Raw genomic sequence first — 23,914 nt, 5'->3', positions numbered from 1 at the left:
TTGAGAACTGTTACTTACCAAATTTGCCACATGGCTTAAACAAAAGAGCAATCAGTCCAGCTGCAGCTAAGAGAAACCCAGCTGTTCCTCCAATGGTGATGACAACCATTTGAAGATCAGATTTCATACAGCCAGCTAAAATGACATAACACTGTGCGGTTTTATAAATAACTTGGAATATTTTGAAAATGTAAAGTACTCTAAAACATAAACCTCACATAGATGAAAAATGCAAATAAAACATGATTTTAGGTGTTAGGATGTACACATGTCACAGTGAAGTTCCTGCATACCTGGTATGAGGATTGTTGTTTCCCTTGTCTGGTTAATTGTTATTGTTATTTACTTTATTGCTATCAAATAAATATCCATGTAATATTGTTCAAAGTTAGCGTTATGTTCATACATGTTAAAAATGCCTGTAAATCAAATTGAGTTCAGTGACAATTACTGTTTGTTTGAATCAATTTATTAATAACATAAAACCTTTAAACTAATGCAACACATATTAACAGTGTAACAAATATATTCAAATAAATAAATTTCTCAATACGTAACTCATTTGGGAACTAATCTTTCTAGAAGTGAACACAGTCTGTCCATCCTCTCCCTGCTCTCCTCTCCTCAGCCTCTCTTTGCTGCCTCATGTCCTCTCTGATGAGGTCTAGCAGCTCATCATCCCGGTCTCTTTTCCTCTTTCTCCCTGTCGTTGGTGGCTGACTTGCTTCGTCATTGCTGTTGTTTTGGTCACCCACTGCTGCGCTTGGCCCTGGAGTGTCCTCAGGGAGAGAGGACATTAGGACAGGAGGCTTAATGGAAGACATCTGTCCTGTCACCTCATCCATGAGGGCAAACCAGGGCCAAGTAGCAGCAGTGGGCTTCCCACTGGCCCCCTCTCCTGAGCCTGGATACTTGCAATCCTAAAGGCAGAGGAAATCAAAAATGACAGTAGGCAAATAAAAACACCACAACAACTCTTGGTAATTGCACATTTATTAACTTGTGTTCTTAAGAAATTTCTTCTTGATAACACACATATGTACTTTGTATTCTTTAAAGTTATCTCATGTCTTCTGGCCTGCAAGAGGGTGACTTTCCCCTGCAGGCCCATCTTCTCCAGAATTGTCCTGATCATACACAACAAATAAGAGAAGAAAGGAAACCATGACAACTATGTTAATCCCTAAACCCAAAAGTTTTCACAGCAGAACACCAGAGGAACACCGTCTGGACATCACAGGTTCTGTACAGCAGCGGTTCGTGAGTCGTTTGGCCACGAAAGTTGAGGCGCCGCTGTGAAATTTATGGTTTTCGGGGTTTTTATCGTTAACTCGGTTTCCCTGGGTCTTTCCCGTGTTGTAGTTGTGTGTCTTATTTTGAAAGAAATATTTACGTTACCATAGCGACCAGAGAGCATTAAGCGGCAGAGAGGAGGATGTTGCTCTAAGTGTTGGCACATTTTCAGGAGGACGCTGCTAAACCTACTATCCTGCTAAGGTTTCTACCGACTATTCTCAACCACTGAACACAACCCAACATTACAAGTGGCAAGAGGGACTCTCCCTCTCAGATCATTTCATACACCTTAATGAGCAACATTTTATGCTTCCATCATAGCTAAATGAGCCCTCGTTAATTTGGTCATATTTGATTCATGTCCTGAGATTCATCTATTCAACAAAAGATGCAAAACCAAAAAATGTTCTAGATGTAGTAATCTCTAAATAATTTGTCAAACAGAGCAACCTCAGCCTCATTTCAAATAATAAGTTTAAAAGACATTATCGAACATTTTTAAGTAGAAATAACTTTATCTTTCTTCATCACAAGCTAGCTGTTGTTGTCTGTAAAAAGGCCTTTAATCAAAGTTCTAGAATAAACCAGTAAAGTGTAATTATCAAAAATAACCCAGTGATTTTTAGAGTGTTGGAATTCACTTTTTGCTTGCCATGTTTTATTTCATAGTAGAGGAGAAATCAGTGATATCTGATCAGGTCACAGTCTAGTTGAAAATGGCAGTTTCAGAAGAATAATGTGGCTTCTTCTGAAGCGTATCTTCTACACAAACAATTGGGTAAAATCTTGGCCCAATATTTGATCAAAGCTAGCGAACCTATGACCCAATAGAATTATTCAAGCCAGGGAGTTAATTAACCCAGCACATCGCCAACCCAACTCTTGAGTCACGACTTTTAAACCAACATTTAAACTAATAACCTACGGCTTTTACCCAGAAGTTGTTATAAAAGTAACCTAACATGGTTTTATTATGTATTTGCAGAGGTTTTGTGAAAAAAAGTTCAGTTTGTGTTTAGAGGTTTGTGAAAAGGGTGCAAGGTTGTATCTTAACAATTATGACAATGTACAAAAGCTTTAGCAAAATATTTAGTTATTTCTGAAATTTAGCACTATTAGGTGAAACTAAAAGTTTGGGACGAGGGAAGCAAAAGAGGGCAGACTTATTTAAAGGAGACCTCATCGTGTGTGTGTGTGAGTGTCTAATTGCATGCTCGTGTGTGGTGATGCCATCAAAAGCAGAAACAGGACACACAAGCAAATAGCATCGGATTAAAAAGATTAAAGTAATTTCAAGAGAAATTGGTGTAGTTTCAAGCAGATTTATACGTGGGTTAATCTATCAGTGAGTTAATCTAATCAGTGAGTGTTTAAAAACTGCACTGAAAGCTTACATAATGTTACACAAAAACACAGATACTCACAGACCAGTTTGATTCAATGCTTAATAGTTTAATGATGCAGAAGAGAAAAAAAGTTTTGTTTTTAAGTTTTTGCTAAAAGCATTCTTTCCATTACACATTTCAATTGCTCCTTTTAAAAGACACAATCACACTATTTTATGTCACTTGTCGCTTCATTCCTTATGCATCGTTACAGCAAAAGAAAAAGGTAAAGATGTGAAAACAGATATTTTGAGTGATATATGAGAAGATTTCTTTCTTTTTCAGATGACGTGCCTTCATGTCAGCCCAGGAATCATCACTTACTCTTAATGCAGACAGAAGGGCATCGGGACTGGCAAGAGATATCATTCATACACAGGTCTCCTGTAAGCACCAAAAATCAACTTTAACTGAAATTTTTGTTGCATGGACACAAAAATATAGAATATATGAGAAAAATATTTTGGTTTTTTTGGTTTTATGTATAATGACAATAGCACTTGTATATATTATGTACAATATTATACCTGAAAAATTCATTTCCATGCATTGCTCGCTGCCCAAGTTGTTAGGCTCCCCCCGACACCAGTTTGTGTATTGGAAACGTGTTCCATCGATCCAAAACCAATAACCCTCCTACAGAACAGAAAAAAGTTAAAAATAAGGAATCGTTTTTTAACAAAACTACACTTTAACATTATACATCGACTACCAAGTTTGGACACACCTTCTCATTTATTGGTTTGTCTTTACTTTCACTACTACCGACATTGTAGATAGAAACTGAAGATATCAAATATATGAAACAAGATATATGGAATTATATGGCAATGAAAAAAAAGATAAGAATGAGAAATAAGTAAAATATCCAGTGGATAGATTTATGTTTTAACTGGCAGACTGGCATACCTGTTGACCATCAGAACCACCAATCCATGTTCGTCCATTAGCTCTACTCCCATCAGATATCACCCTCTGAATCTGCTGGTATTCCCCAAGGCTCTGTACAGATGCAAGGTTTGCACTCATGGTCTGACAGTTTCTCTACAGTAAACAAAAAGACAGAAGAGTTACAGAAGATTTATAAAACAACCTTCATGATTACACCACCACAAACATACAAATAATAATAAAACATACCAAGAAATATTTACATTGAGTGACAAAATTATTGATTTTAATTATCTGACCTTTTATTAATAGCTTACAATTCAACAAGTAATAAAAAGTAACGTTTTTTAAAAATTATTATATTGAAAGGACTAATGATTAATACATTTACAATCATTTATCATTCAGAATTATTTCATGCAGTTAATGTTGGTGGCTTAAACCATTTACTGCAATAATTAGCATTATTTTTATAAATTAAAAAAATCATATTTGCTATTATAAGCTTGGATGCATATTTCACAGTACATATAAGAACTGGTTTTAATCGAAGCAAAAATTGACAGGTGATTTATCCATGGCATAAATTGTAGGAACGTGAAACTGGAGACTTTAGTTTGTTTGCTTCTTTGTTTGTATTTCTTGTTTACTAATATATTGTTACTGTTTACTTGTTAAAAAGTAAAGCCATATATGACATACATACATATTAGAACAAATGATAGCATTATTAAAATTCAATAAATGATAACATTAACAATGATCAATACATACTATTATAATTTTAAACAAATTTTAACAGTACATTGGCTTTGATAACATTTTAATAATTGTCAATATAAAAATGTTTAATATAATATTAAAAAAATATTATTATAAGGTCTTATCCAAATATTAAAGAATCAAAGAAACACAGTCACAGTAACCGGTGAGTCCTGATGTTATTACCTGAGCATCACCCCAGGGTAAGGGTGTAGAAACATAGAAGTAACATTTGTTGTTGGACTCAGTCCAACCAGCAGGGCATGATGAGGACTTCTTGAGAACATAGCACTCATCTAAAGACAAAGCAAACATATTGTGTGACAAAATGCTGACCCAATTCCCCCTTTACTGGAATAATTATAATTATGGTCATTAACTTGTGTTTTATTGACAATAGTTTTACTTTTCAACAAATTTCAACTGGAAAATGTGTCATTTTCTTCCTTTAGATTTCTATTTTTAAAAACATGTATTTAAAAATGGATCTTATTATTTGGACAGCTGTATATAGCCCATTGACATGCACAACATTCAGTATGATACTAGTTACATACTTTTATACTTACCCTGAGCAGCGGTCAGAGCCATCATTGCACAGAGAAGTGCAGATGCAGTCAGCAGCTTCATGATGATATTTAGTGTCTCTGTAAGAAACACATTAACAAAAGTGATTAGCAGTTTGATAAAGAAAGGATAGAAGATCCTCAGCATATTTGTAACATACCTGTCTGTAGAATGTCTTCTCCTCTTTCAAGTGTCAGCCTGTAGCTTCACCCCTCAAGTAGAGATGAGCACTTATATACACTTTCTTATATTTACATTTCAATACCAGGAAGAGATGCACTAAAAATACTTAAGTATGTTTTGATTCCATGCTTCACTAACCCTGTCTTTACCAACCTTACGCAATTCTCTCCACCCAGCTTGAATTTCATGGATGTTTAATTTCATTTATTGACTGCTGGTCAACAAAGATGTCACGCTCCTGGGCCTTTGGCTCAGTGTAAATGTGTTTGGACTTTTGATTCTGGGTTGTTTAATGTTCTATGGTTAAGGTTCTGTTCCTTGTTTTGGTGTACAGTTGTGATCCCTCTGTTTATATTTGTTTTCTTAGGTCTTCTTAGTTTTGTTTTCTAGTCTGTAGGTTTCTGTTATCATGGAGCACGGAACAGGGGAGTTTCCATGCCTCATGTTTAGTCAGCCTTATCCTTTCCATTTAGTCTTGTCTCTGCATTCGGTGTTCTCTTTCTTTCTCCCCGTCAGTCTTGTTCCCATGTATGTTTCTCCACTGGTCTCAGTGTCACACCCAAGTGCTTCATGATGATTTCGGAGTATTTCTATAAAAAACAAAATACCTAAAATGGGTAACAGATCAATAAAGAACTTTGGACAGCCATAAAATAGACAGTTTAAAAAAAAGGAAACAAACACTTTGAAAGCAAATCAGATTTGATATGATTTGATTTGACAAAGTTTCATTGCAGCAACTCAAAGAAAAGCATCATTTACACATAGCATAACATGGCTTGGTCATTGTGATGCACCAAGCAAGTTACAGCTTGGATTGAATGATTTTAACATCAACTGCAAAAACTGAAAATGTGTTTGTATTTGTAAATATTTGTAAGTCCATACAAGAAGCTGATTGTGAGAAAATGTATCATTTATCCTACTACAGTTTACACCTTAAAGAGAAAGCTCATGAATGTGCCAGCTCTGGAGACCATCTTCACCTTTATGGGAAAATAGTTAGTTGTAGATGGCAAGTTGTCATGAGAGAAGTATCATTATAATATTTGCTGTAATGTGAGAGTGTTTACAAAGTCACTGTATCAGCCTCACTTCCTCATATGCTACTGTACCAACTCCCATTAAAAAAACACTGTTGGCACCATCAGTCACACATGAAACTGTTGTTTCTTTAGAGATGGGTGGATGCTCAGTCAACACCCTCATCAAATACCACTAAAATTCAACAGGTTTTTTTTTTTTTTACAGTTTTCTTATGCTTATTTTTGTTTGTAGCATTTTGAAGTTTTTATTTGATTTGTCTCTTTTTTGTTTTGTCTGCAATAATGAATGAAGTGATGCTTCCATAAATAATGGAGAGCAGAAAAAAGTTTCACTAGGTAGCTACAGCTTCTGTCCTTTTGTGATAGCTTTCACTCTCTCAAAACAAGTGTAATGTTTGTGAAATGCTGACTGTTCCTTATTGAAATATCAGATTTTTTTTTCTGTTACTAGGTCATACTTTGTATTTATTGAGGGTGTAAAATAATATTGGATATATATGGACTACGTAATGTTAGGAAATAATGGATGTCACGTAGTTTGAAGAAAACCAACGATTTTTGGGAAAAGACTAAAAATCATTGTCAAAAAATGATGCAACAGAAAAGTCAATTTTGGAAAGGTTAACATATGGTAAATGGTAAATGGCCTGTATTTGTATAGCGCTTTTCTAGTCCCTAAGGACCCCAAAGCGCTTTACACAACCTGTCATCCACCCATTCACACACACATTCACACACTGGTGATGGCAAGCTACAATGTAGCCACAGCCACCCTGGGGCGCATAAAATAATGTTGATAACCAAACAGTTGCTGGTCCCCATTGACATAGTATGGACATAGTATAAAATAACAATACTATGGAAGTCAGTAGGGACAAGAAACTGGTTACCAACATTCTTGAAAATATCTTCTTTTGTGTTCAACAGAACAAAGAAACAGGTTCAGAACAACTTGAGGGTGATGATTACCAAAATAAAGTTTTATTCCTTTTATCTTATTATCCATTTTATCTTATCCCTTAGCATTTAATTACTTCAGTTATACCAAATAATAAATGACCATCTTATTGGTCTCTTTTTAAGGTTAGTGTTGGAATACAAACATTTTGGGTTAACTGTAATAAAAACACATTTAATGCATAAACCTAAATTCAATTTATTATGAATATAGGACTATAGATTTGTCGAAATAAGTACACAAGAGTTAGTTGAATTTTCAAGTCAAGAAATGAAATCAAAAAGATCATGACATTTCTAAACGTATTAATTTTTTAATGAATATTCATGTATTAGTGCATTGAACAAGAAAAAAATAAAACAAGTAATCATTGTTCTAATTATGATTTTTACGGTAATTCCTACTTTCTACTGCAATCATATATTCTTACAGAATTTATCATGAAAGAAAGCACTAAGCATTCATTTTGAGAGTTAATCTTGGTCAGCCAAAGCACACTTAGATTTTGGCAAGACTGAATGGACATGTCAAATAGTGCACAGTTAGTGAATAAGGCCAATTTCAAATGTCTGCTGTAATCCACTAGGCTAATGCTCTTACACTGAAGATTTATAATGTGATGTTTACAGGACCCATAATTCTCTCCTTCTTCTCTTTTCAAGGAAATCCCAGACATCCTTCCAGAAGACAGAACTCTGCTGATGACTAATGAAGAAGAGTGCACTGCAGGTCCTGTTCAGGTAGAGGTCCCAGTGGATTCAGGTCAAACTAAAGAGCAAAACCAACTACTATTTCTGGCACTCAAGCTCAAAAACAGTTTGACCAATGACTGTCTTGAAGATATCATGAGTTTGTACGTGTTTTGTCTCTAGGGGCCACCGCATATATTTATATATAAACATATATAAATAAAACCACTTTTTTTTTTTTACGTTAGTAATTCCTTTTGTGCATAATTTTATAGTATTGTTAATAATAAATTAATTAAAGCAACAAAACAACCCGAAGAGCCGGTTCGGAGCCAAAAGAACCGGCTCTTTTTAGTGAGCCGAACCGAAAGTACCGGATCTCTAAAAAGAGTTGGAAATCCCATCACTACCAAGAAGTGTAGTTAACTGGGGGCCATTGTGGGCTCGTTCCGCCTTTGTGTTTGAGTCTTACAATGCTAAACTACTAGACATGATCAAAAGCACTCAAGGGGTTGCGCTACAGATTGTAAAATGTTCTGGCTACAGAAGGCCTTACCATTTTATGGCCAGACTTTACTGAAAGATGCCTCAAATGAATGCAAGGAGATATTTGAATCTCTAACAAGACCTAAACAGTTAAAACATGTAACTCACACACATGGTATCACTGCACTTAATCATCCTAAAGTGCGATTAATTAGGAGGGATGACTATATGGCACTGAGTCATTATGGGGTACAAAGGAGCAGAGTAAAGTACTTTCAACGAATCATTACAGATGGCGAGGTGTTTCACTCCGAAGATTACAGTCGTGTACTCAAACGTCATTCATTCACTGTTATGTTGAATGATGATGATCAAAATTTCTTTAACTTTAAACGATTTGTAATATATCAAAATGAAAGTGGAGAGACGTGTTATGCTATTGGAAGATTCTATGAATGAGCAAAGCATAGTCTCTGTGCCTCAAATCCAAGTTATTTTGAACCAGTATCAAAAGGTCTTGGACATCTTACAGGCAGGCACGTGCAGAGGGGGGGGGGCTAGAGGGGCTTGAGCACCCGCCCCTTTCCTGATGGGTGCCCAAAGTGCCCTTTTGTTGAGGCAACTTTTTAAAAAAAATTATTATTATTTTTTTTTAATGTGTGTGTGCGTGCGAGTCCTGTCTGTGCCCCTCAACAATAACATTTAACTATTAATCACAGTTTTGCTAAATAAAAGGATCTCGCTTGCATCAGTCACATGTTCACATTTAACCAATGATCGCCCTTGACCGCAAAACGCGCTGGTTATGAGCCGGGAACGAGCTCACAAAGAGCACGCACATTTTTTCCGGTCCGGAGCTGTAGGAGAAACACAAGTTAACTCAGAGACACAGACTGATGCCACAAAACCAGTAAGTAGGTGTACAGCACTGTAGTGTATAGCACACAGGAGTATTGGCTTATTACGTACACGTTGGTAAGCTGTCTTGTTGCAACTGACGAACTAAAACAAACGAGCGTGCTGTGTGTGCAACAGCGCGACAAACATTACCTGTCCTTTTATTAACTGCACAAGTAGTGCTGGTCATAGCTGCTGGCTACCTGTGTAACGGTGTGTTCACACCGAACGCGATGGACGCGAATAAAACGCCCCAAACGCCCCTGATTTGACGCGTGCACATTCGCGTCTCAACGCGTGTCCAAGAAAAATCCATCGCGCGTCAAAATATCATATTTTGACGCGTGTGAACCGGAAATGTGGGAGGAATGTGGGAGGGAGTTGTGCCAGACCGGTATCTTTGCAAGATGGCAGCTGTCGAGCTAGCGCTTGAAGAGAGAGTCTCCCTTTTCTATGTACTGTGGAGAGCAGAGCAGCGGCGTAAAAGACGTCCTCGCCGTACCTGGGTCCATCAGGTCCTCCAGAGGTGTGAGCAGTTTGGTGAGTTTCACCATTTGCTCCAGGAGCCGCGCCTGGATGACGGCCGATTCCAGCGCTATCACCGTCGGCCAGTTTGAGGACCTGCTTTCCCTCGTCGGTCCCAGCATCGCCCGCCTAGACACCAACTACAGGCGCTCAATCCCACCTGCAGAGCGCCTGTCCGTCTGCCTGAGGTTAGTAAAAGTATTTAATACGGTAGTCCTTTATTGATACCTGTGCTAATATATGCTAAACCATCCAGTTATACACTGCTAACATGGATGTGCTATGCTAACAGTGAATGCTGTCGGTGTTTACTGAAAGGAAACTGTGGTATGGAGACTGTTTATAATATTTCTAGTGATACTCAGAAGGTCTCATCAAGTCCCGATTTAATTCGATTTATGCTGTTATCAGTGTTTGCAATGATAGCATGGCTGTGGTGTCACATCAATGTATGCGCTGGTGTTTGCTGATATCAAACTGTAGCATTAGGACCACTGAGTTAACCTTTGTAGTGATGCTCACTCCTTTTTATTTAGACCTGGTTTAATTCTGGGATAGTTGAATATTTGTATATAATCCCTGCAGCTGTCAGACTCTATAGCAGGGGTCACCAGCCTTTATTAAAACAGAGTTAGATAAAACTGTGAACAGTTTGGTTCATCTTTAGTTACATGGTTCTATCTTGATAAGTTATGTCTTATCACAGATTAATTTTTTTTTTTTTCGCCTGTCCCATTTGGTTCTTTAGCCATCAGAATTGTTGTCTGAAGACCAACAAGGATACCCAATGGATTTACTTTGCCAAATGGATAATCGTGGCATTGCCGTATTGGTTCATTTGGTCGATCTTTGTTTTTATTATTTATTATATTTTATTTTCAGATGTTACAGACGGGACAGACATGAGTGAGGGATAGGAAAGGGAGAAAGAAAGAGGAAGGAAAGGAAAAACAGAAGGGGAGAGGGACAGTGAGAAAGGGGGGAGAAAAAAAATAAAAATCTCCTGGATCACCTGTTGAGAGAAGAATAGAAAACAAGCAAAAAAAGACAAAAAAAACAAAACAAAGCAACATACTAAACACAACACCATCGCATTAATCTAGCTAAGTGTAAACAGCAGTAAATACTAAATATTCAATGTTGTTGTGCAGCACGCAGGACAGATGTGCTTCGAAGTAGCAGCCAAGAAAGGTGTAATTTGGGTCTACGAGCAGTGAACACCCGTGTGCATACCTGTGTGGATCAGCGCGCTTGTATTCCAAAGGTTTCTCCATGTAACGATCTGCTAGGGAGTGTGGGGGGGCCACAGCCCCGTCCTCCAGGGTGTGAAGCAGGTATGGAGGAGATCAAAACTCCAGACATCCAGAGGCCCCCAGAACACAAGAGACCATGGAAGACCAACAGAGGGGCAGCCGCGCCACTGTTCCAGTAAGAGCTGAGGAGAGTCCCAGATGAGGGTTCACTCAGCAGCCGCGGAGCAGAAGCCAGGGGGAGTTGCAGTGACGCGCCCATGAGCTCCGCTGGCCGCCAGCTGTGCCTGAGTGACCGAGCCCCAGGCCGAGAGGCCGGGGGCACCCCACCCCCGAAGGGGCCCGAGCGAGCCCCAGGCTCCAGGCCCTGATAAGCGGCCGCCAAGGAGTGAGCCGGTGTGTACCTGGACGCCCACCCCCAGACACAAAGAACCACAAACGCACCGACACCTGAGGGAGTCCGCCACCGGCAGGGGAAGTGGTGGTAGGTGGAGATAGGCCTCCAAACCTTGGAGGGCCTGAGGTGTCCCCAGAGAGGTGGCGTCTGATACCCAGCCTGACATATAGACACAGACATACAGGCACACACAGACACAAACATCCATTCCCCCCCTCATGCTCTCATATGCAATCACTCCACACTCAACCAACGTGGAGACAGACATAAAGAGACGTTGTACACACGATCACACTCCCCAAGCGTACTCTACAAACCGGGTCTAGGTACCCTTGCCCCTGGAGGGGGGAACTGCACCCAGACCCAGGTGGTGTTACCCTTTTCCCTGCGGTGGGGAGAGGCAGACCACCCCAACTCCGTAGCAGCAGGGAGGCCCCACACTCCAGACCGCAGTCGGACGGCCAACTCCACCTAGCCCTCCCGCTCCAGCAGGCCGCAGAGAATGGGGGTGGGAGAAGACTCCAAACCTCCCTCCACCCGCTCATTGTAGTGTTGATGCATGTGTGTTCTAAGGTGCAATTAAAACCCAGGAGGGCATGGAGCTACCTGCCAAGGAGCAGCAGGTAAGCGCATAGTCCCTCCTGATAGCCCTCAATGTCTAAGTGTATTTAAAATTGAGAGGTGGGCAACGACGCCAGGGGTGAGGTGTACACCCTGATGGTAATTTGGACTCCGTGATTGTGCCCACCCCCAAGATCCTATATGTATGTGTAATGAGAGTGTGAATAATGTGAATGTCTAAGTTGTGGGATAAAATTGAGGCAGAGGCAGCCAGAAGGGGACAGAGGGGGGGGGGGGGGGGGGGGTAGCCTCCTCTGCACCCTGGTGACATACCCCTACTCCAAGGCCCTGCATGTGTGGGTGGTTGTGGTGGAGCGGGAAGAGGGAGGACGCTGGAGATGGGGAGGGACGGAAGGGAGGGGCAGGTAACCCCTCCCTGGGGCCAGCTCCCCCGCTGACCTCAGTAGGCACTCCCACACTCCGCGACCCGCCAGGGAAAGGGGGCCCAGGCCCATCCAGACCGGGGCCCAGTGCAGCAGCGCCTCCCGGCCCCACAGAGCCCGGGACAGTCCACCCAACCCCACCACAGAGAAAACTGCACCCACCCCACCATCCACTCATCTTCCAGACTACATAATACAGTAAACGCCCAGGCTGAGATCTTCCTCCACCTCTCCTGTATCTCCCCCTCCTGCAGAGAGAGTTCCTGAAGAGAGGAAAGCTCCTGCAAGATGTGACCATCTCCCCCACCAGTTGAAGAGCCCCCCAGGTGGTTCGACGCACCGGCGGCACCCTGCTCCAGGGCCGGGCCCCCATGCACCCACCCGCCCACAACCCCGGCAACACACCAACCAGGATCCAAGCCCACGAGGCCCGGCCCGGGCCCCAGCCCAGAGACGGAGCGCCCCCAGAACCTCACGCCCATCCCGGACCCACCCAGGGCCAGCCAGGCTACCAGGTCAGTAACCCACGTCCGTCAGCACAGACCTAGCCCCGCTGCACGCAGCCGCGAGGAAACAGTCACCTGAGAGCCAACAGAGCCCCCAACCGGACATGACCGCTACCCCGGGTTGAGCCCCCCAAGGAAGATGCCTCCGGGGAACCCCCCGACGCCCTAAGCCTGTCCCTACCCCCACACCAATCACAACAGTGAAGGCGGGACCAAACTATGACCCCCCACCCCCACTAGGTGATGGAGCTGATAAAAGGAGTCCAGAGCAATTGATCTGATGTGGTGGCAGAGGCTGTGTCAAGACTAATGTAATCTAATAGATAATTTCTATATTGGTTAGAATTAAGATTATTTTTATTTTTCCAGTTCATGAGGACTGTTTTCTTGGCTATGCATAGGGCAGTGAAAATCATATGGGCTATATTCTTTTCTGAAGTGACATTATCTAAGCTGCCCAGTAAACACACTAAGGGGGAAGTTGGAATGTTACATTTCAGACACTTTGATAAGTCTTCACATATCTCGCGCCAAAACTTTTGCACTGGTGGACAGAACCAAAGAGCGTGGATGTAATTGTCTGGTGTATAGCCTTGACAGTGTGAGCAGTTGTTGGAAGATGTAAAGCCCATCTTGAACATCCGATGACCTGTATAGTGCACTCTATGTAGTATTTTGTATTGTATTAATTGCAGACTGGGATTTTTAATTAATTTAAAGGTTTTTAAGCAAATCTGAGACCAGAAGTTTTGGTCTAAGCTGACTGATAAATCTGCTTCCCACTTTGCAATAGGAAGGGATATTGATTCATCTAATTTAGAAAGTGTTCTGTATATTTTAGATAATAATTTGGGGGATTTAAGAGTAAGAAAATGTGCCGCACTTAGTGGTGTTTGTAATTCAACTTGACTGAGGTTAAATTTCTTTTTTACTATGGATTTAATTTGTTGATATTCTAAAAATCTTGTCTTGTTGATCCCATATTGTGCAACTAGTCTGTCAAATGGAATAAATTCTGTTCCCTCTAATATATGTTCTAAGTATTTAATTCCTTTACAACTCCATTCTACCTACAAGAGTTTCTAAAAGCAGATGGCAACAAGTCACATTTACTGTCGCTCATCTGAGAAAGAAAGCGTGTACAAATGGTTGTGAAGGTATAGACATGGTCATAATTAAAAAGACAATAGATTGTATAAGTACTCCTCTTTGTTATATTTTTAATCTTTCGCTACAGTCAGGAGTATTCCCTGACAGAATGAAAGTGGCAAAAGTAATACCATTATATAAATCAGGAGATAAGCATAGTTTTAACAATTATAGGCCAGTGTCTCTTTTATCACAGTTTTCAAAATTGCTAGAAAAACTCTTTGCACAAAGACTTGATAGTTTTATTGAAAAATATCAACTAATACATGAAAACCAATTTGGATTTCGTAAAAATAGGTCAACGGCATTAGCGTTGTTGACTTTTATTGAAGATATTTCATCTGCAACACATAATAATAAATACACAGTGGGAGTATTTGTTGATTTAAAAAAAGCTTTTGATACGATACAACATTCTATTTTGATTTCTAAATTGTATAACCATGGAGTGAGAGGAGTAGCATTGAATTGGTTAATGAGTTATTTAGAGAATAGGTTGCAATATGTTTATTATTTTGGCAATACTTCTGAAAGACTGAAGATTGTATGTGGTGTTCCTCAAGGTTCTATTTTGGGACCTAAACTCTTTAATTTATATATTAATGATATTTGTGACGTATCTAAAAGGTTAAATTCGATTTTATTTGCAGATGACACAAATTTTTATTGCTCTGGAGAGAATTTGAAAGACTTGGTTGAAATTATGACTTCTGAGATGTTAAGAATAAAAAAATGGTTTGATGTAAATAAATTATCTTTGAATCTGACAAAAACGAAATATATGATATTTGGCAATCGTGTAAAGGAGGATAAAGTCATTATGTTTATAGAGGAAGAATTGATTGAAAGAGTTACTGAATTTCGTTTTTTGGGTGTAATAGTGGATGAGAATTTGACATGGAAATCTCATATTGAACATATTAGAAAGAAAATGGTCAAAAGTATTTATATTCTGGGTAGTATAAGAGATTTATTAAATTATAAAACAATGCGTATTTTATATTTTTCTTTGTTTTTTTCATATATCAACTATTGTGTTGAAGTTTGGGGGAATACATATGAGAATACCATAAAACCTTTAAACCTATTACAGAAGAAAGTTATACGAATAATTCATAATGTTAAATATAGAGAACATACAAATAAATTATTTATAGAATCAAAATTATTAAAATTAGGAGATTTAGTGAAATTACGGACATTATTAATTATGTTTAAGGCTAAAAATAATATTTTGCCTTTTAAGTTACAAAGAGTATTTTTGATGTGTTCAAGGGGAGAAGAGAATAGAAGGAAATTTTATTTTAAACATCAGTTAGCCAGGACTACACAAAGATTAATGAGCACAACGGTTAGGGGTATAAGACTGTGGAATTCACTTCATTATAATTTAAAGAATTGTATAAATCTACAATGTTTTAAAAAGTGTTATATGTTTAAAACGATAACTCAGTATGAAGAATGCGAATGAATGTGATGTTGGTTTGGGATTCGACCGGAGAGAAATGTCAATATTAGTTTGTTTCTGATTTTTGGTGCCCATCGGTGATATAAGTTCGATGGTAGATAGGGGGCAGGGTTTAATAAGAATATTTTCTTCTTCCTGCTCCTTTTCACACATGGTTGTTGTGTTTTGTTGATAGAAGATGTGGTTGTTTTGTTTGATTTGTAGTACCAAGTGTGAAATAAATAAAAATGAAATGAAATGAAATGAAATTCTGGGAAATTAATCATAATATTGTTTTGTAATATGTCAGGGTTATTCCAGATAGGTGTACGTTTGCATGGGATTAATGAAGACTCCGTTATTTTTAGAAACTCCCACCATGCTGTCAGAGAAAAGCTGATGTTGATACTTTTAAAGCATTCATGTCTTTTGATGTTTGAGCTAATAAATGGTAGGTCTGAAATCTCTAGATCCTTGCATAGTGCCTGTTCAACATCTAGCCAGGGCTCAACTAAGAAGGTATGTTTTAACCATTCTGAGACGAACTGAAGCCTGTTGGCTAAGAAGTATTGGTGAAAATTAGGCAGATCTAATCCTCCTCTATCCTTGGTTCTTTGTAGCGTTTTTAAGCTGATACGCGGGGGTTTATCTTTCCAAAGGAATTTGGAAATACAGTGGGGCAAAAAAGTATTTAGTCAGCCACCGATTGTGCAAGTTTCCCCACTTAAAATGATGACAGAGGTCAGTAATTTGCACCAGAGGTACACTTCAACTGTGAGAGACAGAATGTGAAAAAAAAAATCCATGAATCCACATGGTAGGATTTGTAAAGAATTTATTCGTAAATCAGGGTGGAAAACAAGTATTTGGTCAATAACAAAAATACAACTCAATACTTTGTAACATAACCTTTGTTGGCAATAACAGAGGTCAAACGTTTACTATAGGTCTTTACCAGGTTTGCACACACAGTAGCTGGTATTTTGGCCCATTCCTCCATGCAGATCTTCTCGAGAGCAGTGATGTTTTGGGGCTGTCGCCGAGCAACACGGACTTTCAACTCCCGCCACAGATTTTCTATGGGGTTGAGGTCTGGAGACTGGCTAGGCCACTCCAGGACTTTCAAATGCTTCTTATGGAGCCACTCCTTTGTTGCCCGGGCGGTGTGTTTTGGATCATTGTCATGTTGGAAGACCCAGCCTCGTTTCATCTTCAAAGTTCTCACTGATGGAAGGAGGTTTTGGCTCAAAATCTCACGATACATGGCCCCATTCATTCTGTCCTTAACACGGATCAGTCGTCCTGTCCCCTTGGCAGAAAAACAGCCCCATAGCATGATGTTTCCACCCCCATGCTTCACAGTAGGTATGGTGTTCTTGGGATGCAACTCACTATTCTTCTTCCTCCAAACACGACGAGTTGCGTTTATACCAAAAAGTTCTACTTTGGTTTCATCTGACCACATGACATTCTCCCAATCCTCTGCTGTATCATCCATGTGCTCTCTGGCAAACTTCAGACGGGCCTGGACATGCACTGGCTTCAGCAGCGGAACACGTCTGGCACTGCGGGATTTGATTCCCTGCCGTTGTAGTGTGTTACTGATGGTGACCTTTGTTACTTTGGTCCCAGCTCTCTGCAGGTCATTCACCAGGTCCCCCCGTGTGGTTCTGGGATCTTTGCTCACCGTTCTCATGATCATTTTGACCCCACGGGATGAGGTCTTGCGTGGAGCCCCAGATCGAGGGAGATTATCAGTGGTCTTGTATGTCTTCCATTTTCTGATGATTGCTCCCACAGTTGATTTTTTCACACCAAGCTGCTTGCCTATTGTATATTCACTCTTCCCAGTCTGGTGCAGGTCTACAATACTTTTCCTGGTGTCCTTTGAAAGCTCTTTGGTCTTGGCCATGGCGGAGTTTGGAGTCTGACTGTTTGAGGCTGTGGACAGGTGTCTTTTATACAGATGATGAGTTCAAACAGGTGCCATTCATACAGGTAACGAGTGGGGGACAGAAAAGCTTCTTACAGAAGACGTTACAGGTCTGTGAGAGCCAGAGATTTTCCTTGTTTGAGGTGACAAAATACTTATTTTCCACCCTAATTTACGAATAAATTCTTTACAAATCCTACCATGTGAATTCATGGATTTTTTTTTCACATTCTGTCTCTCACAGTTGAAGTGTACCTCTGGTGCAAATTACTGACCTCTGTCATCATTTTAAGTGGGGGAACTTGCACAATCGGTGGCTGACTAAATACTTTTTTGCCCCACTGTATATGAATCCAGAGATCTGAACCAATCTTGTGATGGTTTGTTAGGGATCATCAAAAATAAGTAATTTATTTTTGGCAAGATCATCATTTTTATAGTGGCGACCCTTCCCATGAGTGATATGGGTAAAGATTTCCATCTAGTCAGATCGCCTTCTACTTTCTTTAGAAGTGGGATGTGGTTTAATTTAGTTAAGTCTGAAAGCTTAGGAGAGACATTAATACCTAAATATTTAATATTTCCGGATTGCAGTGGGGCAGAGGAAGAATTATGGAAGGAGCAGTTAATGGGGAGAAATGTAGATTTTGGCCAGTTAATTGAATAATCTGAAACTCTTGAAAACCAGTTTATTAAAGTAATTACCTCAGAGAGGTTGGTTTGTGTGTTTTGCAGAAAAAGCAACACATCATCCGCATAGAGACTGATTTTATGTTCTATGTTCTTACATTTTATGCCCTTAATTGTTGTAGCCTGTCTAAATGCTGCTGCTAGAGGTTCGATAAAAATTGCAAAAAGTGAAGGGGAGAGTGGGCATCCCTGTCTGTGTCATGGTCTGGGTCTGATGACCCAGAGCTCATGTATTTCTTGTATATGTTTTTCCATATGTTATGGTGGTTTTCTCTCCCTTTTTGTCCTTTCTCCCTGGGTGCTCCCGGATGTTTTGGGGTCGCTGAGGGGACTGCGACCCGGAAGTGTTCCCGCACTGGGGAGTGCCGCACCTGCCGCCCATTAGCCCTCACCAGCTGCAGCTGATGGCTTCATGAGGGGCGCCTTATTTAAGAAGGTGGCGGAGCCCCAGTCGGCGCGGGATTATACTAAGTCGAACCTGTTAAGTACCTCCGTAGATTAGTGTGTTGTGATCGGCTTCGCTACTAAAGGCTGCCTGCTGAGCTGTGTGTGTTTTTGTGTCACCAGGAGTCGGGAGTCAGGAACGTCGTCACGAGGGGAAATCACAGAGTGGAATCGGGTTTTTGGAGTTGTCACCTTTTCACTGCTATGGACACGTGCACTGTGTGGGATTCTTGGAGGAATCGCCACAGGAGTCACAGTGCTTGAATTGTATATAGTTGTCGTTTCTGTCCACTCGCCATAAATAAATCCACTGTCCTTCACTTGAGTCTCGCGTTTGGGCCCTACTTTCTCTACAACTCCACGGTCTGCCGTCGCAGCCCGTGACAGTCTGGTGCCCCTCAGGAGATAGAAGCTGGAGGATGTCTGGTCATTTGTTCTGATACGAGCTGTTGGGGAATTGTATAATATTCTTATCCAGTTTATGAAAGAGTTTCCAAAACCAAATTTGTGTAAAGTTGCGAATAAAAATTTCCAGTTAACTCTGTCAAATGCTTTTTCTGCATCTAGAGATAATATTATGGTTTCGATGTTTTTATCGTATGAGTAGTCTATTAAATTAAGTAATCTACGAGTGTTTGTTGAGGAGTGCCGACCTTTTATGAAACCAGTTTGGTCAGGATGAATTAAGAGGGGGGTCATTTTCTCTAATCTCTTTGAGAGAGCTTTGCAGATTATTTTAAGATTTTAAGATTAATTTTTCAAAAATATTAATGATTTAAGCAAGGAAAGGGCTACATGTCAACATACAACTCTTTATTTCTATTAATGTCTTACTTCATTCCTACCTGATTGACATGTTTAGGAATTATGAGTGATTGGCTCACTGTAGTGGCAAAAGTTGCTACCAATCAAATTATGATATGTTAAAGTTAAAACAAAACACAACTGTTTTAGATGTTATCTAATATACATTTTGTAATTATCCTTATAATTACAAAATGTTTTATGTAAGATTCATGTTTTGTAATTTAAATCTGACATCACAAAAGTATTTTGGAATTTGAATAATGTATTTTGTAACTGCAGTACACATAATACTGATTTTGAACAATTTTGTCCAGGTTCCTTGTCACCGGGGACTCCTTCACGACCAAGCGTTCAGTTACAGAGTCGGTGTGTCCACGGTGAGCCAGATCACCCCCCAGGCAGCGACGGCCATCTGGGACTGTCTAGTGGACGACTTCATGGCTGTGCCTTCACCTGGAGACTGGCGGTCCATCACAGAGGGATTCCAGGAGCGCTGGAACTTTCCTCTGTGCTGTGCAGCTCTGGATGGGAAGCACGTCCAGACAAAGGCACCCTATATATCATATAGGAGACACACACATTGATATACACTAAATATTTATTTCATTTCTTTTTTGTGGTGCCCAAATTTATGCACCTGCTTGATTTTGTTTAAGCAATTATTGCACACTTTCTGTAAATCCAGTAAACTTCTTTTCACTTCTCAAATATCACTGTGTGTGTCTCCTGTATGATATTTAACTGACATTTTTTATTGTAACAACCAACGATTTATACAGGAAAATAATGTCTATTAACAAGGTTGCCCAAACTTTTGCATCCCACTGTATTAGTATATTTTGTCATTAGTATAACATGAAATAAATTCTACATGTGTCAAGTCGTGTGCCAACATTTGCTGTGTAGTAGAACTGAGACATTAGTCATTATAAAAATTTATTTGAAATATTAGAATTCTCAAACAGAAAAACATTAAACATAAATATATAAAATATAAGTATTTACAGAGAGACAGGAATAAAAAGGACCAGCTGCTCTCCAGAGCAGGAACAAGGCTGAGGAGGAAATGCTCCATTGGAGACTGGTGTGGCCTCTTCAGGGACACCAGGATGGCCAGCTCCACCGCCGATGGACCGTCCTGGGACCCGTCCCTCATCTGCCTCGGAGCCGTCCTCCCCCGTGGGCCTGTAAAACAGCACAAAACACAAAGAAATGAGAAGACTGCTACTAGATTTTAATTTCAACATTGAAAAAACAAAACAAAACAAAAACAGGATATAATCAGATTGGTTGTAGATATTTAGTAAAGGTGATCACATGGCAATCCCACCGACTAAAAAGGTATCAGTGCTTGCTGTAGATATCTGTGGGTGCAGCAGCAGGAGCTCAGGGACTGGGGATGCTCTGCTGCAGAATCAGTTGGTTCTATCAATACAATATTAAATGTTAACAGGTTGAATATAATAATCATAGAGTAGACAGTGGTCCCTCATTTATTGCAGCAGGAGTTCTCAGAATAACTAGCCCCTGGTCACGCACTTTATACACTGTTTTCCCCACACACATGAACATTGGTCACAGTTCTCACAATTGATTCTCAAAGTGCAAACCTTTGTAGATTGCAAAACGTAAAAGTATTATTATGCCGCGGTTTGTCTTCATCTGCCTGCCACTTTCGTGCGCCTTTTTCCCTCGAGGTGCAGGTGTCTATTTCCGAATGAGGCTCATAGTTATGGGTGTTTTTGTGCTGTTTTTTCCATTGGACGTGATGGTTATGAAAACCAAACGTGATAAATTTGGCAAGCGCAGGAGACACAGCACGGAGCAGATTTGTCAATCAGGCTGCAGAATGCAATGCTGTACGGTGCAATAAAAAATCAGCGAAAAAGCGAGGCAGTGACGGATGAACAGCGGGACCACTGTGTGCTGTTTATTAATAAACAATAAAATATATTCCTAAATGACAACATGCATAAAAGCAGAACGGTATTTGTACGTCAGTGGAAAAATAGCGGGGGCTTGCTAGCTTTAGCGCGGCTTCCCCGGGTCAGTAAAAACTTTCAAAAGAGAAATGAATGAACTTACCAGGTTGCCCGATCTCTTCACATATCTTCCTCCAAGCTCGGTCCTTTATATTCCTGTCTCGGTACAGAAAGCAGCTGTTGTACAGCTCCCAGTTGTTTGCTACCGCATTGATTAGCCTTCCCCTCCATTGAAGTATGAAAGGCTTTGGCTGGACCTGCCCCTTTGACCTAGGTAACAGCCACGTCACCAGGCTCCTGATTGGTTGTCGCGGCGCGATTTGACGCTGGAGTTCAGATTTTTCCAACTCGAGCGGTAGACGCGAAACGCGCGTATGCACAAAATGCAACACAAAAACTCACGCGCGTGGTTTTATTCGCGCGTCAAACGCGCCAGACGCGCCAGACGCGCTACACTGACACGCGTTTCACGTGTTTTGGCATTTTCGCGACGCAAATCTGCTTCCGAATTTTCGCGGGACCCGCAATCGTGTGAACACACTGTAAGGCTGTCATGGGTCTGTAGCTCTGTCACCGTTTTAGGGAACATATTTAGTCTTAAAGTAAGTTACAGGGCTTTTCCTGCCTTTCTGGAGGGATTATATTTCACTAAAAAACGATCTAATATGCATGTCCACATAATTATGATTTATTGTAATATATTAAAACACAAGCTGTATTTTAAAGAACATACATTAAGAAGCAGATTATATTAGATTTATATTTTAAATAAGACAAAATTTGGATTTTACAGCATCACAATGATATATGGGAATATGACAGTAAATACTAAATGTTAAACATTATTGTGCAGCACATAAGATCAACAGAACACAGTGTGCTTTGAGGTAGGAGCCAAAAAGGGTGTAGTTTGTGGGTGTGATCACCCGTGTGTACACCTGTGAGCATGGACGCGCTTGTTTTTTGTTTTTTTAAAAGGTTCCTTCATGTAATAATCTGCTAGAGGGTGTGGGGGGGCCACAGCCCCGTCCTCCAGGGCGTGAAGCAGGTGTGGAGGAGATCAAAACTCCAGACATCCAGAGGCCCCCAGAACACAAGAGACCAAGGAAGACCAACAGAGGGGCAGCTGCGCCACTGTCCCGGAAAGAGCTGAGGAGAGTCCCAGATGAGGGCTCACTCAGCAGCCGCGGAGCAGAAGCCAGGGGGAGTTGCAGTGACGTGCCCGTGAGCTCCGCCGGCAGCCAGCTGCGCCTGAGTGACCGAGCCCCAGGCCGAGAGGCCGGGGGCACCCCACCTCCGAAGTGGCCCGAGCGAGCCCCAGGCTCCAGGCCCCGATAAGCGGCCGCCAAGGAGTGAGCCGGTGTGTACCTGGACGCCCATCCCCGGACACAAAGAACCACCAACGCACCGATGTCTGAGGGGGTCCGCCACTGGCAGGGGAAGTGGTGGTAGGGGGAGATAGGCCTCCAAACCTTGGAGGGCCTGAGATGTCCCCAGAGAGGTGGCGCCTGACACCCAACCTGACATATAGACACAGACATACAGGCACACACAGATACAAACATCCATTCCCACCCTCATGCTCTCATATGCACTTACTCCACACTCAACCAACGTGGAGACAGACATAAAGAGACGTTGTACACACGATCACACTCCCCAAGCGTACTCTACAAACCGGGTCTAGGTGCCCCCGCCCCTGGAGGGGGGAACTGCACCCAGACCCAGGTGGTGTTTCCCTTTTCCCTGCGGTGGGGGGAGGCAGACCGCCCCGACTCCGCAGCAGCAGGAAGGCTCCACACTCCAGACCGCAGTCGGACGGCCAACTCCTCCTCCTAGTCCTAGCCCCCCTGCTCCAGCAGGTCGCAGAGAACGGGGGTGAGAGAAGACTCCGAACCTCCCTCCACCCGCTCATTGTAGTGTTGATGCATGTGTGTTCTAAGGTGCATTTAAAACCCAGGAGGGCATGGAGCTACCTGCCAGAGAGCAGCAGGTAAGCGCATGGTCCCTCCTGCTAGCCCTCAATGTCTACGTGTATTTAAAATTGAGAGGTGGGCAACGACGCCAGGGGTGGGGTGTACACCCTGATGGTACTTTGGACTCCGTGTATCGTGCCCACCCCCAAGATCATATATGTATGTGTAATGAGAGTGTGAGTAATGTGAATGTCTAAGTTGTGGGATAAAATTGAGGCAGAGGCAGCCAGAAGGGGACAGAGGGGGGGGGGGGGGGGGGGGGGGTAGCCTCCTCTGCACCCTGGTGACATACCCCTACTCCAAGGCCCTGCATGTGTGGGTGGTTGTGGTGGAGCGGGAAGAGGGAGGCAGCTGGAGATGGGGAGGGAAGGAAGGGAGGGGCAAGTGACCCCTCCCTGGGGCCAGCTCCCCCGCTGACCCCAGTCCCAGATAGCAAGGAGACATTGAACAGATGTTGATTTTCCATCTGAACCATCAGAATCGTCAGGATTGAAATGTCAACACAAAACCAATGTTGAAACAACATTGAAATACTGATGAAACCTTACACTGACATTGAAATAACATTGATTCACTGTTGTTCTGTCATCGTTGATTGTTGATCTATTTATAGTTGACAAGGTGACAACAATCACGTTGAAAAA

The 23,914-nt window shown here is 41.3% G+C and overlaps 2 protein-coding genes and 1 long non-coding RNA gene across 3 annotated transcripts; 2 read left to right on the top strand and 1 right to left on the bottom strand.

Moving 5' to 3' along the window:
* Positions 1–2,727: 2,727 nt before the first annotated feature.
* On the bottom strand, positions 2,728–5,168 carry LOC309703306 (ladderlectin-like). The gene is made up of 6 exons (XM_082528090.1): positions 5,062–5,168; positions 4,904–4,981; positions 4,521–4,630; positions 3,591–3,725; positions 3,209–3,317; positions 2,728–3,065 (listed from the first exon to the last, which is right to left on the bottom strand). The coding sequence occupies exons 2-6, from the start codon at positions 4,962–4,964 to the stop codon at positions 2,998–3,000; spliced, it is 483 nt and encodes a 160-aa protein (XP_082384216.1). The 5' UTR covers positions 4,965–4,981; positions 5,062–5,168; the 3' UTR covers positions 2,728–2,997.
* A 4,106-nt stretch (positions 5,169–9,274) lies between these two features.
* Positions 9,275–20,155, top strand: LOC309703308 (uncharacterized protein). Its single transcript, XM_082528093.1, has 2 exons — positions 9,275–9,873; positions 19,627–20,155. The coding sequence occupies exons 1-2, from the start codon at positions 9,614–9,616 to the stop codon at positions 19,691–19,693; spliced, it is 327 nt and encodes a 108-aa protein (XP_082384219.1). The 5' UTR covers positions 9,275–9,613; the 3' UTR covers positions 19,694–20,155.
* LOC309700483 lies at positions 18,027–18,830 on the top strand. Its single transcript, XR_014274680.1, has 2 exons — positions 18,027–18,541; positions 18,629–18,830. It is a non-coding gene; the product is annotated as an uncharacterized lncRNA (long non-coding RNA).
* Positions 20,156–23,914: the final 3,759 nt, after the last annotated feature.

Source organism: Aulonocara stuartgranti (assembly GCF_965226115.1).
Source record: "Aulonocara stuartgranti genome assembly, chromosome: 3".
In the NCBI taxonomy this organism is placed as follows: Eukaryota; Metazoa; Chordata; class Actinopteri; order Cichliformes; family Cichlidae; genus Aulonocara; species Aulonocara stuartgranti.
This window is presented reverse-complemented; position numbering and strand designations above follow the sequence as displayed.